This window comes from Elgaria multicarinata, chromosome 21, assembly GCF_023053635.1.
Source record: "Elgaria multicarinata webbii isolate HBS135686 ecotype San Diego chromosome 21, rElgMul1.1.pri, whole genome shotgun sequence".
Lineage (NCBI taxonomy): Eukaryota > Metazoa > Chordata > Lepidosauria > Squamata > Anguidae > Elgaria > Elgaria multicarinata.
The window spans coordinates 15144667-15168373 of NC_086191.1; the positions used below are offsets into that span (position 1 = coordinate 15144667).

At 50.2% G+C, this 23707-nt stretch overlaps 1 protein-coding gene across 2 annotated transcripts in view; it reads left to right on the forward strand.

Annotated features, from left to right (window-relative positions):
* Positions 1-23707, forward strand: part of NRXN2 (neurexin 2) — a 250888-nt gene that overhangs the window by 37667 nt on the left and 189514 nt on the right. The window contains exons 2-3 of one of the 2 annotated variants that reach the window (XM_063146186.1): positions 11551-11852; positions 15845-15868. In XM_063146186.1, the coding sequence (XP_063002256.1) occupies positions 11679-11852; positions 15845-15868 (198 nt within the window). In that variant the 5' untranslated portion in view covers positions 11551-11678. The remainder of the gene's footprint in view (positions 1-11550; positions 11853-15844; positions 15869-23707) is intronic. The other variant, XM_063146185.1, reaches the window with a different exon arrangement.

Here is a 23707-nt window from a genome sequence, read left to right on the forward strand (position 1 = left end):
ACCAGCTTTCCCCCCAAAGCAGTACGGCTGTTTCAAAAGCACTCCAAGGCCCACCAATTTAGGCTGAAAAGTTCACATTCACCACATTCAAGGGGAGCCCAGTGCAGGAGGTGAGCAACAGTATGATGTTTTGCTACCACGTGCCACGCCCAGATGGTGCACGATTCAACCAGACTGGTGGAGGGGCATTTTTTCCCCGCGGGCTCCAACTATCATAAAGACTCTGATCTTTCCAGGAGAGTGAGCGTCACTCTTTGTGGGGCAATCCTTAATTTCAAAAGAGATTTGGGAGCAGGGGGTCACAGTTCTTTCAAAGGAGAACTACACAGGGTTGCAGAACCATCACCGCCCCCATCTGCGTAAGGCAGGAACCATCTTACACAACCCGCGGGGGCGTAGGCTGTCTTGGATGCTTTCATGCACCAACAAAGCTACAAAGAGAAGAGGTTTGTGCTCCCTGTTATGGAGCGGATACGAAATTGCAAGTGAAGGAGAAGCAAAGTTGTGAAGCGAGCAAACAAACCCAGATCGAGCCTTGCGTAGGAGATTATTATCATTACGTGCCTTGCAGAATTGTTGCAACAGACCTCCAAGGGTGGCAGCAGACCGTTTGCTGGGGTAGTTGTTAATAACATCTGACTTAGAATCATAGAATCATAGAATAGCAGAGCTGGAAGGGGCCTACAAGGCCATCGAGTCCAACCCCCTGCTCAATGCAGGAATCCACCCTAAAGCATCCCTGACAGAGGGTTGTCCAGCTGCCTCTTGAAGGCCTCTAGTGTGGGAGAAGAGCCCACAACCTCTCTAGGTCACTGATTCCATTGTCGTACTGCTCTAATAGTCAGGAAGTTTTTCCTGATGTCCAGCTGGAATCTGGCTTCCTTTAACTTGAGCACATTATTCCGTGTCCTGCACTCTGGGAGGATCGAGAAGAGATCCTGGCCCTCCTCTGTGTGACAACCTTTTAAGTATTTGAAGAGTGCTATCATGTCTCCCCTCAGCCTTCTCTTCTCCAGGCTAAACATGCATAGTTCTTTCAGTCTCTCCTCATAGGGCTTTGTTTCCAGACCCCTGATCATCCTGGTTGCCCTCTTCTGAACACGCTCCAGCTTGTCTGTGTCCTTCTTGAATTGTGAAGCCCAGAACTGGACGCAATACTCTAGATGAGACCTAACCAGGGCTGAATAGAGAGGAACCAGCACCTAGAATCATAGAATAGCAGAGTTGGAAGGGGCCTACAAGGCCATCTAGTCCAACCCCCTGCTCAATGCAGGAATCCACCCTAAAGCATCCCTGACAGAGGGTTGCATCTGGTCCAATTGTCTGGCTGCAGAACCCCAGCCAACATGGGCATTGGTGCTCTGTGTGTCACTCCAGCATAGCAGCCGGCTGGCTGGAGAAAAGACAGCCAGGAAAGAGGCAGGAAGAAAAGGGGCGGGGGAAGAAGCTATGGTTGGGTTGAATATTTTGCTATTTCACTGCTGCAGGCGCCGAGGAGGAGGAGGAAGGGGGGCAGCAAATTTGTTCCATTTAAAATGTTCCGCTTCACACGTCCGCCTTGAGGTACAAGCCACGCGCTTGGGCCGGAGTCAGCTTGCATCGCTCAGCAGAGACACAAACATATTCTTACGACAAAAGCGTCAAGCTCGGAGCAGGAGAGGCGTTCCAGGCTGCCACCCTTCCGTGCCGGAGAGAGGTGGAGAACGTCGAACCTGCCCCTGGATCTGAGGAGGAGGGCTTCTACCGAGCTGGTCTGTCAGGCCATCCAGATTAGGATGGTTTATAGCAGGGGTGCAGAACCACTTTCAGCCCGGGGGCCGGACTCCATGTTGGAGAAGCTCTCGGGGGCCCGCATTCCAGTTGTGGGCGGAGCCAAAATACCCACCTTTTTTGAGTTTAAAGCTCTTGCCGCCGGTAAGTAAGCCCCAGGGGAGGCGTTTCCATCTTTGAGAATGGAGGACAAGTGGCACGAAACCTGGGGAAACTGCTCAATAATTGGTGAACGGGGATGTGGTCCAGGCGATGGGTTGTGGCCATCTGGGGATTCCTGGAGAGCAAGAATGGGACCACAGGAGGACCAGATCTGAGATTCTTCACCCCTAGGCTAGAGTGGCCAGCAGCACCTCTCCACGACCTTGGTCAGGGTTCTTTTCCAGCCCTCCCTGGGAAGGCGGTGGATTGAACTTGGCACCTTCTGCCACAACTGGTGCACCTAGGCCTGCTGCCTCTGACCCTGGAGGTAGCCCAGAGGCAACAGGACTAGTAGCCATGGATAGCCTCCTGCTCCAGGCATTTGGGCTCCTGGGAGAGATCGCTCCCCTTTCCTCACCAGCAGCAGAAATGGAGATGCTGCACGAGTCCATAGAAGGGCAACCCTGTTCTCCAGGCCAGGGTTGAGAGAAAATGGATCACTAGGGCGGGCAGGGATGGGCAGGGGAAATGGAGCCTGGGGCCATGGCAGCAGCAGGAGCTTCAACGGAGGAGTAAGGGAGCAAGCGAGGGAGCGGCTGGCTGATTTGACCAAGTGAGCAAGCAGGCGAGTGCAGCGCCACCTTGCTTGAGGTGGCAATAATTCTTGGGCCTTCTTGCTTGCCTTGTTTGCCGCTTGCCTTCTCAGCTGGGAGGGGAACTGTGTGCAGGAGAACTGGCTTGTTATCTCTGATCTACTGTCAGAGATAACAAGGGGAATCCTCTCCTGCCCTCCTCCCGGAGTTCCTAGTAGCCTCAAGCCCAGGTGGTGGGACTTGAGGAAGGGAGGCATCAGATGGAGGTGAGGAGGAGGAGCAGGTTGCCACACAGAGGAGGGCCAGGATCTCTTCTCGATCCTCCCAGAGTGCAGGCCGTGGAAGAACGGGCTCAAGTTAAAGGAAGCCAGATTCCAGCTGGACATCAGGAAAAACTTCCTGATGGTTAGAGCAGTATGACAATGGAATCAGTTACCTAGGGAGGTTGTGGACTCTTCTCCCACACTAGAGGCCTTCAAGAGGCAGCTGGACAACATCCGTCAGGGATGCTTTAGGGTGGATTCCTGCATTGAGCAGGGGGTTGGACTCGATGGCCTTGTAGGCCCCTTCCAACTCTGCTATTCTATGATTCTATAAGACGCCCCGGCCTCCTCGCTCCCTGGTGCTCTGCCTGTCAAGCAAATGAGTGGCAGCTAGAATGAGGAAGAGGAGGGGGAACAAGAGCAACTGGGGACGATGGTGGCGAGAACTTTAGACTCTCTGAGGGAGGCGGCCCTGCCCAATGGCCCTCAAAACCCAGAAGCCGGCACTAGGGCCTTTCAAGATGAGCACCTTGACTTCAAAGTTCACCACGACACCAGTGAACAACAGCCTGCGCGCCGTTTGCAGGAGATGCTGACATCTACCTCTTGAACCGCACTGCCCTGGGCCAGCGCGTGGCCTTTTCCACCCATTCGACTTCTCACATCGGCTGCCTCCCAACCCACCTTGCCTTTCACTCTTGTGCGCCATTTTCCTCCTGCAGCCGCCCTGGTGCTGCATGTGTGTGAGTGTGTGTTTTATAAAAATTTAGCCAGGAAGGTCAGTATTTGGGGCGCGGATGGGATTTAGAGGGATGGCAGCGGCCCAAGGTCACTGAGCTGGGGAGAGGAAACTGCTTACGGTAGCGCAAGGCCTGTTGGTTGGGAGCCAGCCGGAGAGAGGGCCTCGGGTTAGCGGCGAATTAATAGTGCTCCCAACTCCAGCCGTACCGGAATGGACCTAGGGACAATTTATCTCACGCCAGGACAGACTTTCCTTCCCTGCTCCCCACCCTGACCCAGCAGTTTTGAAGCTCTGCTTTGAGGGAGGGCGGTGGAGAGACGGAGGGGAACTCTTTCCGAATGCCGCGAAGGGAGAGCTTCCTGTGGACCAGGGTAGCAGGACCAGGGGGTCTTGTTGGTTTTACGGGCGGGCCAGGGCCGGCCTGGATTGGGTGCCATGTGCTTCAAGCGTGAAAGAGTGTGTGTGTGTGTGTGTGTGTGTAAGAGAGAGAGAGGGATTAAAAGAGAGTGTAAACAGTGTGTGTGTGTAAAGAAAGTAAGATCACACACACACCCCTGCTTTGCAGTGTTTGCACTAAGGATCTTGTCCTTGTTTCTCTTTTCTGTGCAATGGGGGGTTTATTCCAGGAACAAATTAAAAGTGTGGGTCCAAAGGAGTGCTTCTGTGTTGTCTGTGGAGTGCTCCCTTGCCCCACGTGGAGTGGAGTGGAGTGGAGTGCTCTCCTGCTTTGCATGCATGAAACCAAATTTAATTTGCCTCCGTTTCCCTTTTCTGAACGATAGGTTGGTGCTGTGGGTAACTGAACTCTTGTCTCAAGCCGAACATTACTTGCTTTGCTCTCTGCCCCACTGGTCCCAGTGAGACACTGGACAGGACCCCTCTGTCAACGGCTCACGTCTTGGCCAGGAGTGTCTGAAAGGCCGGCTGCGCTGCTGTCAGGGCCGGCCCTTCCATTAGGCAGAGTGAAGCCATCGCCTCAGGCGGCAGTTGCAGGGGGAAGCAGCCCTATTCCCCTGGCTGTTCTCATGAACTCCCTGGCTAGCAAGGACAGAGGGGCATATGACAGACAACCTGCCTTGGACCCCCTAGACGTAGCCTGCGATGGATAAAGATTCTATGGCCAATTCAGTCCGCTTCTGTCGACGGGCTGGTCAAGGGGCGCCATCTTGTCTTTTGCCTCAGGCAGCAGTTTTTTGGAAGCCAGCCCTGACTGCTGAGCATTGAAGGCAGCTGCAGAAGAGCAACAGAGGGCCGTCCAAAGGAAGCGGAAGGGAACCTCTCCAGCCCGCTCCCGCACGCCCCCTCCCTGCTCGCTCTTTTTCCTGCGATCTGCAAATCGTTCCCGTCACAGGTCAGACGGAGTCAACGCTTTCCCATTCCGACTTTGCAAACTGCTGGCAGCTGGCCTGAACAGTGAGGGGGAGGGATAGCAAAAACGAAAAACCCTCGAATTCAGCTCAGCTGCACGCCCCCCTCCTCCTCCACCACGGCACTGTTTTAATTTTGAATCCCCAATTAGCAGAAATAACGCCCCCTCCCCAATTGCAGTTCAGCGCAGTTTGCTTGTCTTCCTGCGTCCCCAACACTCTTTCTGCTCATCATGCAAACCCTTGGCTAAGGGGGCAGTCAAGAGGAGTGTGTCAACCCTCTCTCCCCAACTTCTGGCTTGACACACTCCTCTTGAAGGCCACCAGCAAGAGCCCACCACGCTTCTAGCTTGCTAGTTTCCTTGCCAAGTTGCTTTTACCATGGAGATATTTCTCCTACCCTTCAGCCCTGCTGTAACCTAATCCCATTAGATCAACAGTCTCCAACCCTTTTCAGTCAGATCTTTAATTTCAAGGGTGCCGTGGGTGCTTTTACAAAATGGCTACCATTGGGGGCGCCTTGTCCATTCATACAATAGCTGTTCTAATTTTTAAAAACCTTGTTTAATATTTTTTTAAGAACTTAAGAAATAAAGTGGGAACCTGGGAAGGCATGCAGCTGGTTGAGCATCAAGAGAATTATCCATGGGCACATTGGGACCCACAGACACCATGTTGGAGACCCTATTGGAGCTAGCCCTCTGGGGCAACAGAGAAGAGAGTTTTGCCCTCTTCAGTGTGACAGCTCTTCAGGGATATGGACAGCAGGAAAAACTCCTGACTGTTAGAGCAGTACGACAGTGGAACCAGTGACCTAGGGAGGTTGTGGGCTCTCCCACGCTAGAGGCCTTCAAGAGGCAGCTGGACAACCATCTGTCAGGGATGCTTTAGGGTGGATTCCTGCATTGAGCAGGGGGTTGGACTCGATGGCCTTGTAGGCCCCTTCCAACTCTACTTTTCTATGATTCTATGATTTCAAAGCACTATCATGTCTCCCCTCAGTCTTCTCTTATCCAGGCTAAACATGCCCAAATCTTTCTTCCTATCTTCATAGAACTTATTTGCTATACCCCTGGCCGCCTTCTCTGTCCTCAGAACCCGTTCCAATCCACCTAGATCCTTTTAAAAGTTTGGCTCAGAGAACTGGACACCGTACTCTCCAGATGAGGTCAGGCTAGCACAGAATAAAGTGGAACAATTACTTCCCGCGACTTGGAAAGCGAAAGCTTTTGCGGATTCCTCTTTGTGTCAAAGTGACCTTTCAGTAGAGCTCGTTTTATTTATTATTTATGCATTTCTTTCTTTATTTTAATGCCTAAACTACCCCTTCATCACTAAAGGTGATCCCAGGGCGGTGTACATAAAATACATACTACAAATGTAGTATAATCGTAGTACAAGTAAGCAGAGGCATAAAAGCCATCCCAAACTATCCAATGAAAGAAACAGCCAATCCATCTCACATCAGTTTAGAATGAATTAAATTCAACATTAAATGTAGATTTCAAAATCCTCAAAACATCGGGGCAAACAGGACCCTTTGTAATTTGGCGTGGAAATGGAAAAAATGAATTTTCACTGCCGAAGTCCCCATTTTGTGTAACTTTTTCTGGTGATTGGGTTATCTTGATCTAGGAATGCTGGAGAAATCAGCCAGGGGTGGGGTTAGAAGTCAATGAGCTTTCCTGCATTCAACCCCCACCCCTGGGACTTTGTGCATTTTTATTTGCAGGTCCTCCAATTTGCGCAAATTTCTGAGCGGTTGGTCAAATTATGGACGAATTTGTGCAAATTTCTGAGCGGTTGGTCAAATTTGTGCAAATGTCTGAGCGGTTGGCCAAATTATGGTCGAATTTGCACAAATGTCTGAGCAGTTGGTCAAATTATGGTCGAATTTGCACAAATGTCTGAGCGGTTGGTCAAATTATGGTCGAATTTGCGCAAATGTCTGAGTGATCGGTCAAATTATGGTCGAATTTGTGCAAATGTCTGAGCGGTTGGTCAAATTATGGTCGAATTTGCGCAAATGTCTGAGCGGTTGGTCAAATTATGGTCGAATTTGCGCAAATTGCTCAGCTCACGAACGCAAATCAAGTTGTACATGCCAGGAAACGCCATTGAGTCGGTCGAAGGGCTTTAATCATTCCAGGGTATGCTCTGAATCTCCTGTCCTGGAAGAGAGATGTGCAAACATCCCACTTTTAGAGTAACCGCCCTAGTATGCAGGATGCCCTGGATTATATATTATTCTATATATTGGGTCAAATTTGTACTTGCTCTGCTGCTCCCTTTCCTTCTGCATCCTTTGCAGACTCCCTGATGGTTTCGGTTGTTGTTTTTAGACTGCAAGCTCTTTTGAAGGAGAGGCTGGCTGGGTTGTGTTTTTATGTATTTTTTGCTTATGTAACCCTGTAAAGCATGATGCTGTATAAATAATAAATAATAGCATTATTTAGTACCAATTGAAACCAATTAAAGGGTACCAATTCCGCATTCCGGGTCAGTTTGGAATACCGTCACACTTGGATGAGTAATGAAATGAGTAATAATGCCTCAGGGTTGATGGTGGAAGGATCAATTCTGTACCACTCCGAGTTTGGCATGGTCTCTCGCGACAACCCTGTGAGGTGGGTCACTATGACTTCTGTCCCGCAAACCAAAGAGTGAGGCCGAGCAAGCTGCCTGGCGATATGTAGCTGTGCTTGAGGATGGACCCTAAACTGGCAGTCCCAGACCTAGAAGAATGACGCTTTGACATTTCAAACGTCCCACCAGCGAAATGTGCAAAGATTAAGAGCCGTTGTGTGGGCAAACACAAGCCATGGCAAATGCAGACCTTCAAATATGTGCGGGGACGGAGATAAGAGCATCCGGGGAGGGGAGGGCGCACATTATGTTTTTGCATGTTCGTGCACACACACACATATTGTGCGCTATCTCCAGTATTCAAGCCAATAAGCCTGTGTGCACCAGTTGCAGGGGATCATGGGCGGGAGGGTGCCGTTGCGCCATGTCCTGCTTTGTTGGTCCCTGGCCAACGGCTGGTTGGCCCCTGTGTGAACAGAGTGCTGGACTAGATGGACCCTCGGTCTGATCCAGCATCAGGGCTCTTCTGATGTTCTTATTTATTTATTACATTTATCTCCCGCCTTTTTTTCCTCCAAGGAACCCAAGGCAGTGTACATAATCCTCCTCTCCATTTTATCCTCACAAGAACAACCCTGTGAGGTAGGTTGGGCTGAAAAACATAAAATAGTAGAGTTGGAAGGGGCCTCTAAAGCCATTGAGTCCAACCCCCTGCTCAGTGCAGGAATCCACCCTAAAGCATCCCTGACAGGTGGTTGTCCAGCTGCCTCTAGTGTGGGAGAGCCCACAACCTCCCTCGGTCACTGGTTCCATTGTCGTACTGCTCTAACAGCCAGGAAGTTTTTCCTGATGTCCAGCTGGAATCTGGCTTCCTGTCACTTGAGGCCGTTATTCCGAGTCTGTGACTGGACTAAAGTCACCCAGTGGGTTCCCACAGCTGAGTGGGGACTAGAACCTGGATCTCCTGACTCCCAGTCCAACACTGTTGCCACTACACCACGCTGGCTATACTTCCTCTCTCTTCATGTACACCCTTAAAGGGCTGACTGATTTTCCTGGCTTCCACATCAAACCTTGACGATCTGCCTGCAGCTTGGGCTGTAGGTTTTTTTTTTTTAATGCAGCAACAATTTGAGGGATGAGATAAGAACCTGGCTCTCTGCGCTCCGCCCGAAATTGGATTGACTTTGGCCTGCAGTCCCCTACTTCCTGCACACACACACACACACTCTCTGATGCTTTCTCCCCCCCCATTTTCTCTTTTTCTTCCCAAAAGGGCTTCGGCTGGGCTTGCAGGAGCAAATGGATTTCACTGACATGATGATTGTGGGGGTGAAAGCAGAGGAAAAGACAGTGAAATTTGTTTCCCGGGCGCCAAAAGATGGCAAGTTAATTGGCAGGTGTCACGCGGACAGGGACGTTTCGCTGTGCAGTGTCGCGTCATCTGTGTGTATATTTTGGGGTGGGGTGGGAGCCGTCGCTGAGTCCGGAGGCAGGGAAATATCCATTCTGGGCACAGCATACGGAATTAGTTCCTGTCCTTTCCCTCAGTTCCAGGTCCAGAGTTTGGGGGGCCTTCTGGCAAGACCCCCTCAATTGGGGGGCTCCCTCAATGAGTCACTTATCTCTGCCATTGTCATCAGTATCTTCTCCTCTCTGACCTAGGCTCCCACTTGCTTCCTGGACAAGCAGGAATCAAGGGGGCTGGGGGTGTCTGCTGCTGCTCCCCCCCATTGTTGTCTGGGCCAGAGCAAGAGGCCGGCAAACAAGCAGGTTGCAACGGGGGAGAGTTGGAGAAACAGCTCCATGGGGCTCTTCTCACGGGACCCCTATTGAGTGTGGACCCTTGACAGGTGCCTAATCATGGCCCAGCTTTGTTGCCGGTTTGTCCTTCAGGCTGTCTGGCCTCTAGAAGAAACTGCGGTAAAGCAGCAGTTTCTGCAGCTGAAACTCTCCCCATGGCCTGAGTTCAATCCCAGCGGAAGCTGGTGTCAGGCAGCCGGCTTGGGTCGACTCAGCCTTCCATCCTCCCGAGGTCGGTAAAATGAGTACCCAGCTAGCTGGGGGGAAGGTAAAACGGCCAGGGAAGGCAACGGCAAACCATCCCGCTATAAGGCCTGCCGAGAAAACTCCAAGAGTCAGTAATGACTCAGTGCTTGCACGAGAGGTTCCTTTCCTCTCCTTTCCTTTCCTTTCCTTTCCTAGAAGGAGAGACAGGGGGTTAGAATGGAGAGTTGGGGCAGGAATCCTGAGCGCTACGCTTAGATGTTGGTCTGGCTGGATTTACAGACTCAGGCGACGGGCATGTGTGTGTGTGTCCATCTGATTCTTTGAGTATGCAGGTGTCTGAAATTAGGTTTGCTTGGGAGAGGGGTATGGCGTTACACCCCACAAAGTCAGTTCCCTAATGTATGTCTAAGATTTGTAAGTTTATTGTGTTTAGAACATTGACCTGAGTGGGTGGAGATTGAATATTTTTGGAGGGGGAGGAGGGTATATAAGGGAATGACTGGGGTGATAAGGGGGGGGGCATGTTTTAAAAGTACTTTGCTTCGAGGGAGAATTAGAGGCTCAGGGCAAAAAGGGTTGTCTTTTGGGTGTAGTGTGCAGATAGTCAGTGGGTATATATTAAACAATCCTGATAATAAAGAAAGTTCAAGAGTGAAGGTGTGAGAGAAAGGAAAGCGTGTATGAGAAGAGAGGAAGGATTGGATGAGAGGTTTTAACAAGGGTCTGAAAAGTTTTATTACGAAACAAATGTTGGTGAACATTGAAATAAATTTTTACTCAGTTTGTTTCACTACCACCAAAATCCCACGTGTCTCCTTGGCGTTTATCATCTGCAGTTATATACATCTAACACCCGTTCTGACATTAATTCACCATCAGCACCTATAATTCACAGCACATTATTTTATTCCTGAAATCATTCCTGTTTCACCCCTTTCTCTGCATAGTTTGTAGAAAGGTGGTGTTTGTCCCTCGCCTCAGGCTCGTAAAGCGGTGGTGCTTAGCTTGAGCAGGGAGTGTCCATGGACAGGCCGGTGGTAAAGAGCGTGTGTCATGGCACAAGGGGAAATCGTAAAACTCTGGTAACCCAAAGGCATTGCCACCCAATATGAATGTTTGACAACATTCTTTATTATAGGCTGGATCAAAGAGGGTTGTTCGTCTGTTTTAAATAAATGTGTGTGTTGGATAGGCGGGCGGGGGGAACGACTTGTAAAAACCAAAACGGACGTGGTGAAATTAACATGACTGTCCATTTGCATGGTTGTTGGCTATTGTGTGTGTGTGGAGTTAATATTCGTCCCATACTGGGGAGAAAGGGCTGCTGTGCAACCTCAGCAGGCAGGAGAGTTATTATCTGGACTCGTTCCAGCTGCCTCGATCCGTATCAACCAACCAGTTTTGGCATCTCCATCAGAGTCCACAAGACGTAGTGATGGCCACCAATCTGGGTGGCTTTCAAAGAAATCTGACTGTGGTCATCCCATGTTTTCTTCTAGCAGTAGAATTTAAGGCAGCGGAGGGGTCATTTTTTTGGTATTGTTAAACAATCAGGAATCCTTGACGATCTACTGCAAATCAACCAGAGAACCTGGGAACCGAGATCTTACCTTCTTGCTCACTCTTGATGTGTCGATCGTAAAAAAAAAAGGAAGGAGTTCTTCAGACAGGGTGTAGTGAAGCCGTGGGATTCACTGCCACAAGATGGCGCGATGGGCACCACCTTGGAGGGCATTCAAAGGGGGTTGGGTAAATTCCTGGAGGAGAAGGCGATCAAGGGCTACTAGTTCTCCAGTGTCAGAGGCAGTGTGCCTCTGGGGCACATGGGTGGGAGGGTGTTGTTGCACTCATGGCCTACTTGTGGCATCTGATGGGCCACTGTGTGAACAGAAGGCTGGATGAGAGGGACCCTTGGTCTGATCCAGCAGGGGTCTTCTGATGTTCTAAACTTCTACATTGGGAAATGGCGTCCGTACACACCTGGGAAGTCCGTCACGCTCACCCTGGCCTTCGTTCTCCCCCCACCCTGCCTCGCCCTGCTCCCCTTCCCCTTGCTGGCCCTTGTCTCCCCCCTGCAGGGAAAGAGGAGTTTGTGGCGACGTTCAAAGGCAACGAGTTCTTCTGCTACGACCTCTCGCACAACCCCATCCAGAGCAGCACCGACGAGATCACCCTGTCCTTCCGCACCCTGCAGCGCAACGGCCTGATGCTGCACACCGGCAAGTCGGCGGACTACGTCAACCTGTCGCTGAAAAGCGGCGCCGTGTGGCTGGTCATCAACCTGGGCTCGGGGGCCTTCGAGGCCCTGGTGGAGCCCGTCAACGGCAAGTTCAATGACAACAACTGGCATGACATCCGCGTGACCAGGAACCTGCGCCAGGTGAGTGGTCGTGGCCCACGTCGCTCGGGGCTTGGGGGTGGGGGTGGAGGGTGGGCTCAGGAAGGATGCTCTCACTGGGGCCAGACGGATGCGTTGGGGGGGGGTCGGGGTTCCTGTTGGTGTACTTCCCCTCCCTGACAGACACCATCAAGAGAATGGGTTCAAAAATGGGGTCTCCAACATGGTGTCCCGTGGGCACCAATACGCCTACGGCGCCGTTCTTCGCGCCCGCCATGTTCTTGCTCCTCCTGATTTTAATTTTATCTCTTAAGGTTTTTTAAAATTTATTATCATTTTTTAGCTGGGAGGCTGGCACGCTACAAAGTGAAAGGATGCCCTCCAGCACCACCCCTCTTCGGGTTCGACACAGTGGCCTTGTGTTTTGGCTTTCGGCCCCCATCTCTGCCTGGTCCTTCGCTTCTTGGGAGAGTTTACTTTTCTTTTCGTGTCACCCGTTCGCCTCCTGGGAAACAGGCTATTTTTTTGACCGGTCACGTCCAGTCACGCAACCGTTTTACAGACGGCAAGCCCCCCCCCCGTGGCAGGCATTTTGTGACCGCGCTCACGATTCCCTCTCCACATTCCAGATTTGCCCAGTGATCCGAAAAGGTGGAGGACCTCTACTCTAAAGGGTTTGCAGCGTTGCAAGCTTGTCTTGGGGGCTTTAAAGTTAGTTAACGGGAGAAAGGACTCCCCCCCCCCTCCGCACACACACCCTGCCAATAAGTGTGTGTTCTTTGGTTGCATTGCAGGCCTGGTTTATAAGGCATTTTTTCTTAGGTGTGGGCAACTTGTGGCCCTACAGTTGTTTTGGCCTACTGCTCCCTTGTTTGTTTATTTATTTATTTATTATTTATTTAGAGTATTTTTATCCCGCACCTCTGCCAAAAGGCTCTCGGAGCGGCTTACAATGTATCAATAAAGAAGACAGTCCCTACCCTCAGGCTTACATTCTAAAAAAAAAAGACGTGACACACAAGGAAAAGTGTATGGGGAGGGAAGAGGGAGAAAATAAAAAGAAATTAAGGAGACTGCTTAGGCTGGTGGGAAGGCCCTGCTCCGTCCTCTCATCTCCCAATGGAGGGGCCAACCAACAGCTCCTTCTTGTTCCCTCAGCATTGGTTATTCTAGCTAGGGCTGATGGGACTTGGAGGCCAAACCCCGTGGCCCAGCCTTGGTTAGCTGTTCCCCACCCACCCCCACTCCTCTCCCCTCCTCTGCTTGGTGTCTGGACTTCAGGGTACCCTTGTGCTGGCAGCATTCGCTTTCACAGGGCGCCATTTTGCCGGCTGGGTTGTTGTTGGTTTTTTTTTACCTTTCTCACGACCGAAGACCACGCTGAGTAATGGAGGGCTGCATTTGGGTTGGAAGGTCGACGGCGATGGGGAAGGTGTGTTCCAAAGGAGAGCCTTGTTCTGTGAATCCGAAGGGCAAACGATGAGGGGTCCCTCTCTGCTCCCACCCCAACACACACACACACACACACCCCTCCGCCCTTCAGCGGTGGAATTGCAGAACTGGGAAGGGCCGGAAGGGGCGAGGCGAGTTCACAGCTCACCTGAAGGCGTGGAGTTTGGAGCATCAAGGCGATGGGGTTTATGGTGAGGGGCCGGGTGTGTCTGTGTGTGTGCGTGCGTGCGTGTGTGCCGTGCATCCTTTAGGTGCAAGCACTACAGAGCATTGGACCATAAGGACAGTTGTACTGTACAAAAACAGAAGGGTGCATAGATACACAATCACTTGTTAACAATCAAACGATGAAGAGCGTGGCTTCTAGTAAATGTGTAGCGTACACACGTCCATGGACTCGAGCACAGGGACTCTATGCGATACGCGCAACAATGCTTTGAAGGGCACGGAGTCTCTACTGTGCTAAACAATAATTTAGGGACAAAGATGAACTTTGGAAGCTCCGTTTCGCTGAGTCAGACCAGAGGTCTGTCTAGCTCGATTTTGCCATCGCTGGGCTCCAGCTGAGATTCTTTGCTAGGCACTGAATGTGGGAACTTCCGCATGCAATCTAGGGTTCTACAGTGGGGTTACAATCAGGGGCGTTGGGCTCTCAGGCTTTGTGTGAGCGTGCAAGCCACCACGGCCCCAAACTCATTTCAGGTGGCACATTAAATGTGCCTTATGATATCTTGAGGGACACCTTTTATAACTTCACATAGTCCAGAGCAGCGTGGTTCTGGGGGGTGGGGGGAAGGTCCCAGGACTAAGTCCTAGTGAACCCTGGCTCAATTTAAGCAGTGGGTGAAGGGCGAAGCAAGACATCAAGAGATGTGGAATGGCCATAGCTCAGTGGTACAGCCCCTGTTGCATGAAGAAGGTCCCCGGTTCGATTCCCGGCATCTCCAGGTAGGGCTGGAAAAACTCCTCTCTGAAACTCTCTGGAGAGCTGCTGCTGCCGGTCTGTGTTGACAACACTGGGCTAGATGGACCCAGGGTCTGATTCTGTGTAAGGCAGCAGCTGATGTTCCTTCGTGCGGATCTGGAGACTGATGATGCTTCTAGATGGAAAGCACTTGGTGCTGCCAACCCAAAGCCTTGAGCTGCTATTCCGTCCGTAAAGGAGAGTTTTGTGATAAGAAGAAGAAAAAAGGATGGAGGGTTACGGATAGAAGACGCCGATGCCTGGGCCCCCCTGGTAAAATTCCGTGCACGAGGTTGGGAGGTTTCCCAAAAGAAAGGCCTCATCTGGAAGCCCCCTGAGAAGATTGGGATGAGACAGGAAGGAGCGACACTGAGTGTCAGAGTCACCTAGGGTGAGCAGAGGGTCCGCCATGAAACCAAAGAGCTACGAAGACGGGCTTCTCACTCAGCTGACGCACAGTGCTTTCTGTCTGCCCTGGAGTTTGCACACGTGTGTGTGTGTGTGTGTGTGAGTGTGTGTGTGAGTGAGTGTGTGTTCCCAGCTGCCCAAAGGAGAATAGACAATGAATCTGTGAGCAACCAATGATGGGGGAACAGCAGCCCGTGAGGGTTTCTCGCCTTCCTCCATTTGCTGCCCTTGGGTTTCACAGAACTGCCTCGTTCCCGGACAGCTCCTGCTCTCTCTGCATAACCCCCTTGGATGATTTCTTCTCCCCTTTACACCATGAAAACTGCAACTGGTTTAGATCCGGGGTTGGGGGTGGGGAGGATGGTTGGGGGTCCTCCCCTCCCGGTCCCACACGGCACCTCTGGCTGCTCTCTCGCTCCTGCGCGCGCACTGTCTCTTTCTCTCTTCAACGTCACTCGGATCCAGGCCTGATTTCTCAGCAGCGCCTGCTGCCTACCACCACCACCACCACCCTGCCAACACATGTCACAGCTGGGACGGTCCTTGCCAGGCCCACCGCCCTGTTCTTCCCCCCTCCCCCTCTCCCTCCCCGAAACTGGCCGCCTCGGAACTACTAATACAGCTAACATCGGCCTTTGCTTTATTCCTCCATCCTTCCACCCCCCCACCCCGCAACCTCACCCTACCACCCCCCAAAACCACCCTGTTAGAGATTGCGTTAAGCAACTTTTGTCGTTGTGTGTTACTAACACGCTTCTTGGGGGGGGGGGTTCAGGCTGGGGGGAAGGCGAAGACTTGACTTCTCAGCCGGAGAAACCAGAACTAACCTTTGTGCCATCCACGGAATGTTGGTTGTTTATATTTCTTTTTTTCTTTTATTTTCCAGTCTCATTTTGTTCCGTTCTTTCCTTACTAACCAAGATCTAGAAAGTTCCATGGGTTTGGGGTGGGGTGGGGGGGGGCGACGAGGCCGGTGTTCCTGGTGGGTGTAGGGGGGGGGGCTCTCGGGGTTATGTGATTTAGTGTCTCTCATTTTGCTGGTCACAAGAACTGGAGAAATTTATTTCTCCGTTTTTTTTTAATTATTTTTTTAAACAAAAATAACTCCCTTGAATTTTCATGGTTGGTCATTTTTTGTTCTATTTATCCCCTCTCCCCTCCTCTCGTTTTTGGGTTTTTTTGGTTGTTTTGTGTTTTTTTATGCATACAGCACGCAGGAATTGGACACGCTATGGTAAACAAACTGCATTATCTGGTAGATATCAGTCTAATTGTCTAATCATTTGGTTTGCCGTGGGTTTTACCTTTTCCCCTTCCCTTTCTTATTCTTTTAATTAGTTAATTGGGATTTTTAAAAAATATACAGATATATATTCTTGGTTTGAAAAAATTCGAAAGCACGCTGTTGTGCACATACAGACCCACACACACATCAAGATTTTATTTAACTGTGTTTTTTTAAAAACAACTACCCTGCAACAACAACTCACAAATACACTATATCCCCCCCCCACTCAAAAAGGAAGACAGCATGTATTGGTATGAATTTAACAAGCAACTGAAGAGTTACTGGTCTAAGCTTGAGATTTGGAAGCCACATCAAAGTTAAGGGTGGCACATAATCTAACCAGCTAGCTGTGTGACCAGAACAAACCACAAATGGCCTGCAATCAAAATTATTTGTGACACGCACACACATATATGGCCTCTCCTTCAAGGAGCTCAAAGTAGTACCCTTTCCTCATTTCATCCTCACAACACCCCTCTGATGTAGGTTAGGCTGAGAGATAGGTTAGGTTAGTACAAGCTCACCCAGTTGTTTTCATGGGAGAGTGGGAGTGTTGTGGTTCTGTGCCCACCCCCACCCCCCCGCCGAAATGTAGAAGCATAGCTTCCACATCATGTGAGGTACTGGTTCCTCTCTATTCGGCCCTGGTTAGGCCTCATCTAGAGTAGTGTGTCCAGTTCTGGGATCCACAACTCAAGAAGGACGCAGACAAGCTGGAGCGTGTTCAGAGGAGGGCAACCAGGATGATCAGGGGTCTGGAAACAAAGCCCTATGAGGAGAGACTGAAAGAAGTGGGCATGTTGAGCCTGGAGAAGAGAAGATTGAGGGGAGACATGAGAGCACTCTTCAAATACTTGACAGGTTGTCACACAGAGGAGGGCCAGGATCTCTTCTCGATCCTCCCAGAGTGCAGGACACGGAATAACGGGCTGAAGTTAAAGAAAGCCAGATTCCAGCTGGACATCAGGAAAAACTTCCTGACTGTTAGAGCAGTACGACAATGGAACCAGTGATCTAGGGAGGTTGTGGGCTCTCCCACACTAGAGACCTTCAAGAGGCAAGATATACCTTCAAGATAGATGTCTCTTCACACCTGAAGGGAGTGTGAATGCTAGGAGCTATCCTCTAGGCTTAATTAGACTAACGAAGTAAGGCTGTTGGCTATCACCTAAATGGACAGTTTCCCGCCATGCCTGACAAGCTTTTCCTGGGCCTCTCCTCCAGGGAGGTTCTTTAAGCTGCAACTTCTGCCATGTGGCTAGCCCAGTAGACTGCCTCCCATCTCCTGTCAACTCTGCCTGCTTGACCCTGTGGTGGACCCTGGGACCTGTCACTCCCAATGCTCCCTCCCCCTCTGACAAAGACTGAGTTCCCAGGGAGGTGAAGGAGAGGGAAGATGATCTCTGAGCCTGGGCGTCCTGTTAGATAAGATTCCCCCTTGACTCCTGGGGAGCCTTGGAGAATTTCCTCCCCTGCTTCCTGTCTTGGCTGGTCTCCTACTTCTTCTGGCTCACGAGTCTGATTCAGAATCCAGACCAAGGAAACCGGGCCTGATCTTGACAGTTAGTTTGCATCCAGGTCTCCCACGTCCTTAGTAACACACTCTTAAACACAAGGGTGGGTAGGAAGTAGGTCGCCAGATGTTTTGGACGGCAGTTCCCCACATCACTGACGTTTCTGGGAATTGAAGTCCGTAACAACTGGAGAACGGCCTTCTCCCCACCCCTGCAGCTCTAACATCGCTTTCCCCAACTTGGTGCCCACTAGATCATAGAATCATAGAATAGCAGAGTTGGAAGGGGCCTACAAGGCCATCGAGTCCAACCCCCTGCTCAATGCAGGAATCCACCCTACAGCATCCCTGACAGATGGTTGTCCAGCTGCCTCTTGAAGGCCTCTAGTGTGGGACAGCCCACAACCTCCCTAGGTCACTGGTTCCATTGTCGTACTGCTCTAACAGTCAGGAAGTTTTTCCTGATGTCCAGCTGGAATCTGGCTTCCTGTCACTTAAGCCTGTTATTCCGTGTCCTGCACACTGGGAGGATCAAGAAGAGATCCTGGCCCTCCTCTGTGTGACAACCTTTTAAGTATTTGAAGAGTGCTCTTAGGTCTCCCCTCCATCTTCTCTTCTCCAGGCTAAACGTGCCCAGTTCTTTCAGTCTCTCTTCATAGGGCTTTGTTTCCAGATCATCCTGGTTGCCCTCCTCTGAATTGTCGGCAACTCCCGGAAGCTCTAACTGGCACGGCCAAACAAAACCACATTCGCAAAGGAGCCTTCCAGACAGGGGGTTCCTAGCCATGTCAAAAGGCCTTGTGCACCTATTGCACATTTTATTTCTGGTAAGGAAAGAGATGGAGGAAGCAGTGGGAAAACGGAAGTCAGTGTTGTGTGAACACATAGCCATGTTTGGGTGCCTCCAGATTTCTAGATAAAAACTTCATCTGGAAGAACTGCAAAGGGCTGTGTGGGATAGAAGTCCTGTTCTGTCCAATGGCGCATGCCATCCATCAGTTGACAGGGCTGAGGAACTCTAGACGATAATGGACTACAGCTCCCATCAATACTGCCCATTGGCCATGCTGGCTGGTGCTGGTGGGAGTTGGATCCCAACCACACCTGGAAACTCACTGGTTCCTCACCGCTGGACTAAAGAACCATAAGACGAGCCGTGCTGAATCAGACCAAATCCAGCATTCTGTTCACACCCAATAGCAGAAGCCCAGCATGGCAAAATCCACACACATACACCCCCCCACACCCCAAAAATAGCTACCAAGTAAATAAATAGACCAGTGTTTCCAGGATAGCTGGTGTGAAGCATGCAAAGAAAGAACGGATGCTTCGGGATGGAGAGCTCATATGCCTCCCGTCAAAAGGCACCATGCAGCCCTTCCATCTTTTCGTCCTTACTGGACTTTCTGCGGTAAGAAAAAAACGATGGAAGACGCATTGGGAGAAGATAAGGACCATGTCATCTGGACCACCTACCCACCCTCTATAAAATTCTGTGAATGAGGGCAGGGCAACTGTACAATAAAACCTGTATCTGGAATAGGCGCCAAGATTAGGCGTGGTTGGGCATTTGCTAATGGCCCCCACATTAGCAGGGTCCCACGGGCAAGCCTTGCTCCTCCTTGTCCCCATTGCAACCTGCTTGTCCACATGTCTCTCACCCTGGCCCAGATAACGGTGGTGAGAAGGTGGAGTAGGAGACACCCCCGGCCTCCTGGCTCTTTGCCTCTCAAGCAAGCAAGTGAAGGGGACAAAGGCAGTGGAAGACTAGACACAATGAGGGAGGGGGACATTGAGGTTCTCCCTCTCCCCAAAAACCTGGAGCTGTCACAGATCTGGAGGCACCATATTTCCCGTTTGGCTGCTGCTCGGTAAAAGCCCAGCGCCGTCCAAGCAAGTGCTCACAGCCAAGAACCACGACCAAAGAGCCACAACCGACTGGTGAACTTCTTTCCTTTCCCCAAATTGACCTGTTTAAATTCACGGAGGGCCTGATGTATATCTTGTGCCCTCCTTAAATATATATATATATTTTCCTCCAAAACACACACACGTACACAAAACACCTCTTTCTTTTTCTTTTTTACTTTGCCAAGTCAATAAAAACAAACAAAAATTGTGACACCTTCAAAACATGTTCTTCTATGGTTTTAATTTCCCCCCTCCCCTTCCCACTCCCCCCCCAAAAAAAAATCCATGGAAAACACCATCCCATGAAGCAACTTCTGTGCGCTGTCACACCTGCTCTGTGACCCCAGCTGCCCCCCAGGGAAGGACAGCAGTTGACAGCCAGCCAGAGGATGGGGGACAGGGAAGTTGATCGGAAGTTGGGGACACGGAGGTGGCTCATTGCATAGCGCAAAACGAATCCCTCCTCCTCTCCTGCCCCACACAATTTTCTGGGGAGTTGTGGTACCGGGGACAGAGGATACTGGAGTAGGGGGGCTGAATCTCCCTCCTTTGGTAAACGTTTCCTGCAAAAGGCGATCGTATTCATAAACATTTGGTCCTTGTGCCAGAATTGGCCTGCCCCACTTTTGGGTGAAGGCTCTTTTTCTCTTTGGCCCATCAAGGTGGGTCCTGAACACACTGGCTGCTTCGTCTCCTGCTCCCCTCCCCTGGGGTCCAGCTGGCGGGCCCTCCATATACCGCATGACCTGCTGGGATTGTTTTGGGCATGTGGCTTCTGTGTCCACTTTTTATTTTCAGAGCATCTCTCTGGGGGCTGAAACTAACACTATGTGTTCTACACTGTCCCCCCCCTTCCAACCTCCTTACCTTTTTTATCCCTCCGCCCTCCTCTTCCACGCTCTTCCAGCCCGTCCCTTCTCTCTGCCTTGCATGGCGCCGTCGTCTTCACCACTTGGCCATTTCAAAGGGGAGCAACCGGCAGAGGAAGGTTACAGTGGGGAGGGCGCAGGGCTGATTGGGGAGAGGAGGGTCCTTAAAGATGTATGGTTGGGCGTGAAGACATGTGTGCGTGGAATAGGGATGTCTGAGCATTTTGCTTTTACTCAGAAAACGTGCCCAGTTCCAAGCGTTTATCTGCCGAAAATGTCTGCAAATTGCCAGACATTTTGATTTGCGCCACTTTTTGATGTTCTGCAGATTACCCTGTAGTAGTAGTAGTAGTAGTAGTAGTAGTAGTAGTAGTAAATTTATTTCTAACCCGCCTCTCCATCCCGATCGAGGCGGGGGGAAACGACAAGCATAAAATACATTAAAAAATTAATCAAAACACAAAGCTTCCTAAAAACATACTAAAAGCATCTTAAACCTGGAAGAGATCAGTCTTGATAGCTTTCTTAAATGCCAAAAGACTGTTAAGTTGACGAATCTCCTCCACAGTCTGGGAGCAGCAGAAGAGAAGATCTTCTGGGTAACGGTTGTTAATCTAGTTCTTGCTAGCTGAAGTAGATTCTTCCCAGAGGACCTGAGTGTGCGGGGCGGATTGTCCGGGAGAAGGCGATCCCGCAGGTAGCCCGGACCCAAACCATGTAGGCTGAATTGGCTTCGCTTTAGCACATGGAGGAAAGTTTTGCAAAGTAGAGGAATTGTGCAAATTTGGGGAGGTTTGCCGAAATTTGTGCAAATTTCAGGTCTGCCCATGGTTCCATTTGAACATTTTTCCTGCTCGCACAGAGCGAGCGGCAATCGCAAATGTGAACAAGATTCAGCAGCAAGGCAGTATCTAGAGAATCCCAGCAATCACTCATTTGTTCATCCCTAGTTTGGAATGAACTGTAGGCAGACCAGCATTTAAGAGGGTGTGTACGTATTTGTGCATAAGCCCCAGAGTTTAGCCCTTTTTTTCAGTATCAGTTACCTGAAAGTGAGACACAGGCTTGGCCGTGAAACATCCGAGCGGCGCTGGATCAGACCAAAGGTCTCTCTCTTTTTTGTTGTTAATGCTTTACTATTTACATAAATTACAAGTTAGACATCTAATTAACACAGAACATAATAGGAACTAAATTGTATGCAGCCAATAAGAAGAAAATTAACACCTACACTTGTAAACATCTTGGCACAAAAGTATTTTTGACCAGGGAGGTGGAGAAATGGCCACAAAAACACACTTGTGGAAGGGGTAAATGTTTTGTCCAGGACCACAGCCAGAGGCATTGCTAGGGGTGGTCCCATAGGGCACTGACTTCTATTTCCCAGGGCCCCAGATCTATTTCCCAGGGCCCTGGTCTCTTTCCCAGAGCCCTGGGTGTCCAATGGAAGGTTTTTTACCCCTCAGTTTAATTGCCATGCAGAGGGTGCTTTTCAAGGGGGGTTTCAGCTGGGCAGGCAAGGGTCAACTCTCCCCTACCCGCAAGTTGCAACAACATCAGCACCCCAAATCTTCCTCTGATGGGCAATGAAGCTGAGAATTGTTTTAGGATGATCTGAGACAGGGAGCAAATCAACTAAAGAATTTATGTATATTTGAATTGATTTGGATGAGAAACCAATCATCTGACTTTGCCTCCTGTGAACTGTAAATAAATCCTAGTAATGATTTCTAAATTTGCCTATATAGATATAAATGAACACATGCAGGTTTTATGCAGATCAGTGTTCTGGGGGCCTTGTTCCCAATTCTTTTAAGCGCCTAGCGACATCCCCGGCCACGTCGGGTAGAAGCAATCCCTAAGAGAGGTAGGACTGTTTCCGAGAGCAGAGGTCACGGCAAGAACTCTGGGCCAAGACGGGTCTTGTTCTGATCCAGCCGGCCTGTTCTTGTGCCGTTACACACTTCCAACATCAAACGCTTTGGGTGCCCCTTCCACGAACGCAGTCCTGGGAATCCGTGCATTTCACTCGGCTCCAGTACACCCACACGCTGCAAAGCTGCAGAATCTCCTTCTCATTGAAAATTATTTTTATTATTAGTCCGTGGGAGGACTCTCCTGGTCTGTGCCCAAAATAATTCAGTGGCGGAGAGTGGGGATGAAGGGGGTTATTTTGTCGAATGCCTTCCAAAGATTTGGCAAAAAATAATCTGGGGCTTGAATTAGATCCAGCGTGAAGCACTGTCCCCGTGTGGGTGGCCTTCTGTGACCACCTTTCTCCTTTCCTTCTAGGATGTAGTGGTAGAAGAGACGGAAGGGAGCTTGGAACAGCTAGGATGGCAGGCCTGGGAGTTGGGAGATCCGGGTTTGAGTCCCCACTCTGCCATGGAAACCCACTGGGTGACTTTGGGCCAGTCACAGACTCTCAGCCCAGCCTACCTCTCAAGGTTGTTGTTGTGAGGATAACATGGAGAGGAGGAGGGTTATGTACGCTGCCTTGGGCTCCTTGGAGGAAAAAAGGCAGGATATAAATGAAATAAATAAATAAATAAATAAATAAATAAATAAATAAATAAAATAGATCAGGGACTGTGAACCTCCGGGTCACAGGCTGGACATGGCCCTTGGAAGTTGTCCAACTGACTTCTCCTCTGCAGCCCTGTCTTCCTTCCTTCCGTGCCGACCATGGAGGGAGGGTCTTCTCTTCCTTTCCAAGTATGGAAGAGCAACAAATTGGAAGTTCTGGTCTGGATCAGAACCACAGCAGGGACAAAGGGTCAAAACCCCTTTTCTGTGCCCTTCCAAACTGCGGCGAACAGTGCTTTCAATTTGTACTGGAGTGGGGGGAAACACTCCCATTGGAGCCCAGTGCAAATTGCACTAAAGCAGTGGTCTTCAACTGGTCCAGGGCCAAAACCCACCTTGGACTCTCAACTTACAACATGGGACCCACTTTCGTAATTTTCTCAATGCCCAACGAAGACTAAGATGTGTGTGTGTGTGTGGTGCTTTGCCTGCGTCGGTTCTCAGCTGTTCCACCTTGCACAATATTTATTGATATTTATTTCCGTGTATGAGTCTCCCAATAGCCAAAGCTCTCAAGGGGACTGGGGGGGGGGGGGGCGGGAAGTAAATACGATAAAACCAATGATAAAACCCAGTTAAAGAATTTTTAAAAGTTTGAAAAGCGGCAACAATAATTTAAAATAGTTTAAAAGAGAGAAAGATCATTCTCTGGGCCTCTTGAAACATGGGGAAAGATTTCTTTAAAACACAGCTTTACACATATCATTCAAAATAAAACAAGCAGCAATTAAAACTGCCTTTTGAAAAACCTAAGAAAATCAAAACGTCTTTGCCCGGCACTGAAAAGTCAACATAGTAGCGCATTCCGCAAAGTAGAGCATTCCACAATTTGGGGGCCACCACCAAAAGTTACCTGCTCACAAGTAGCCGCTGACCAGATGTCAGTGTGTGGGAACGCTCACCACA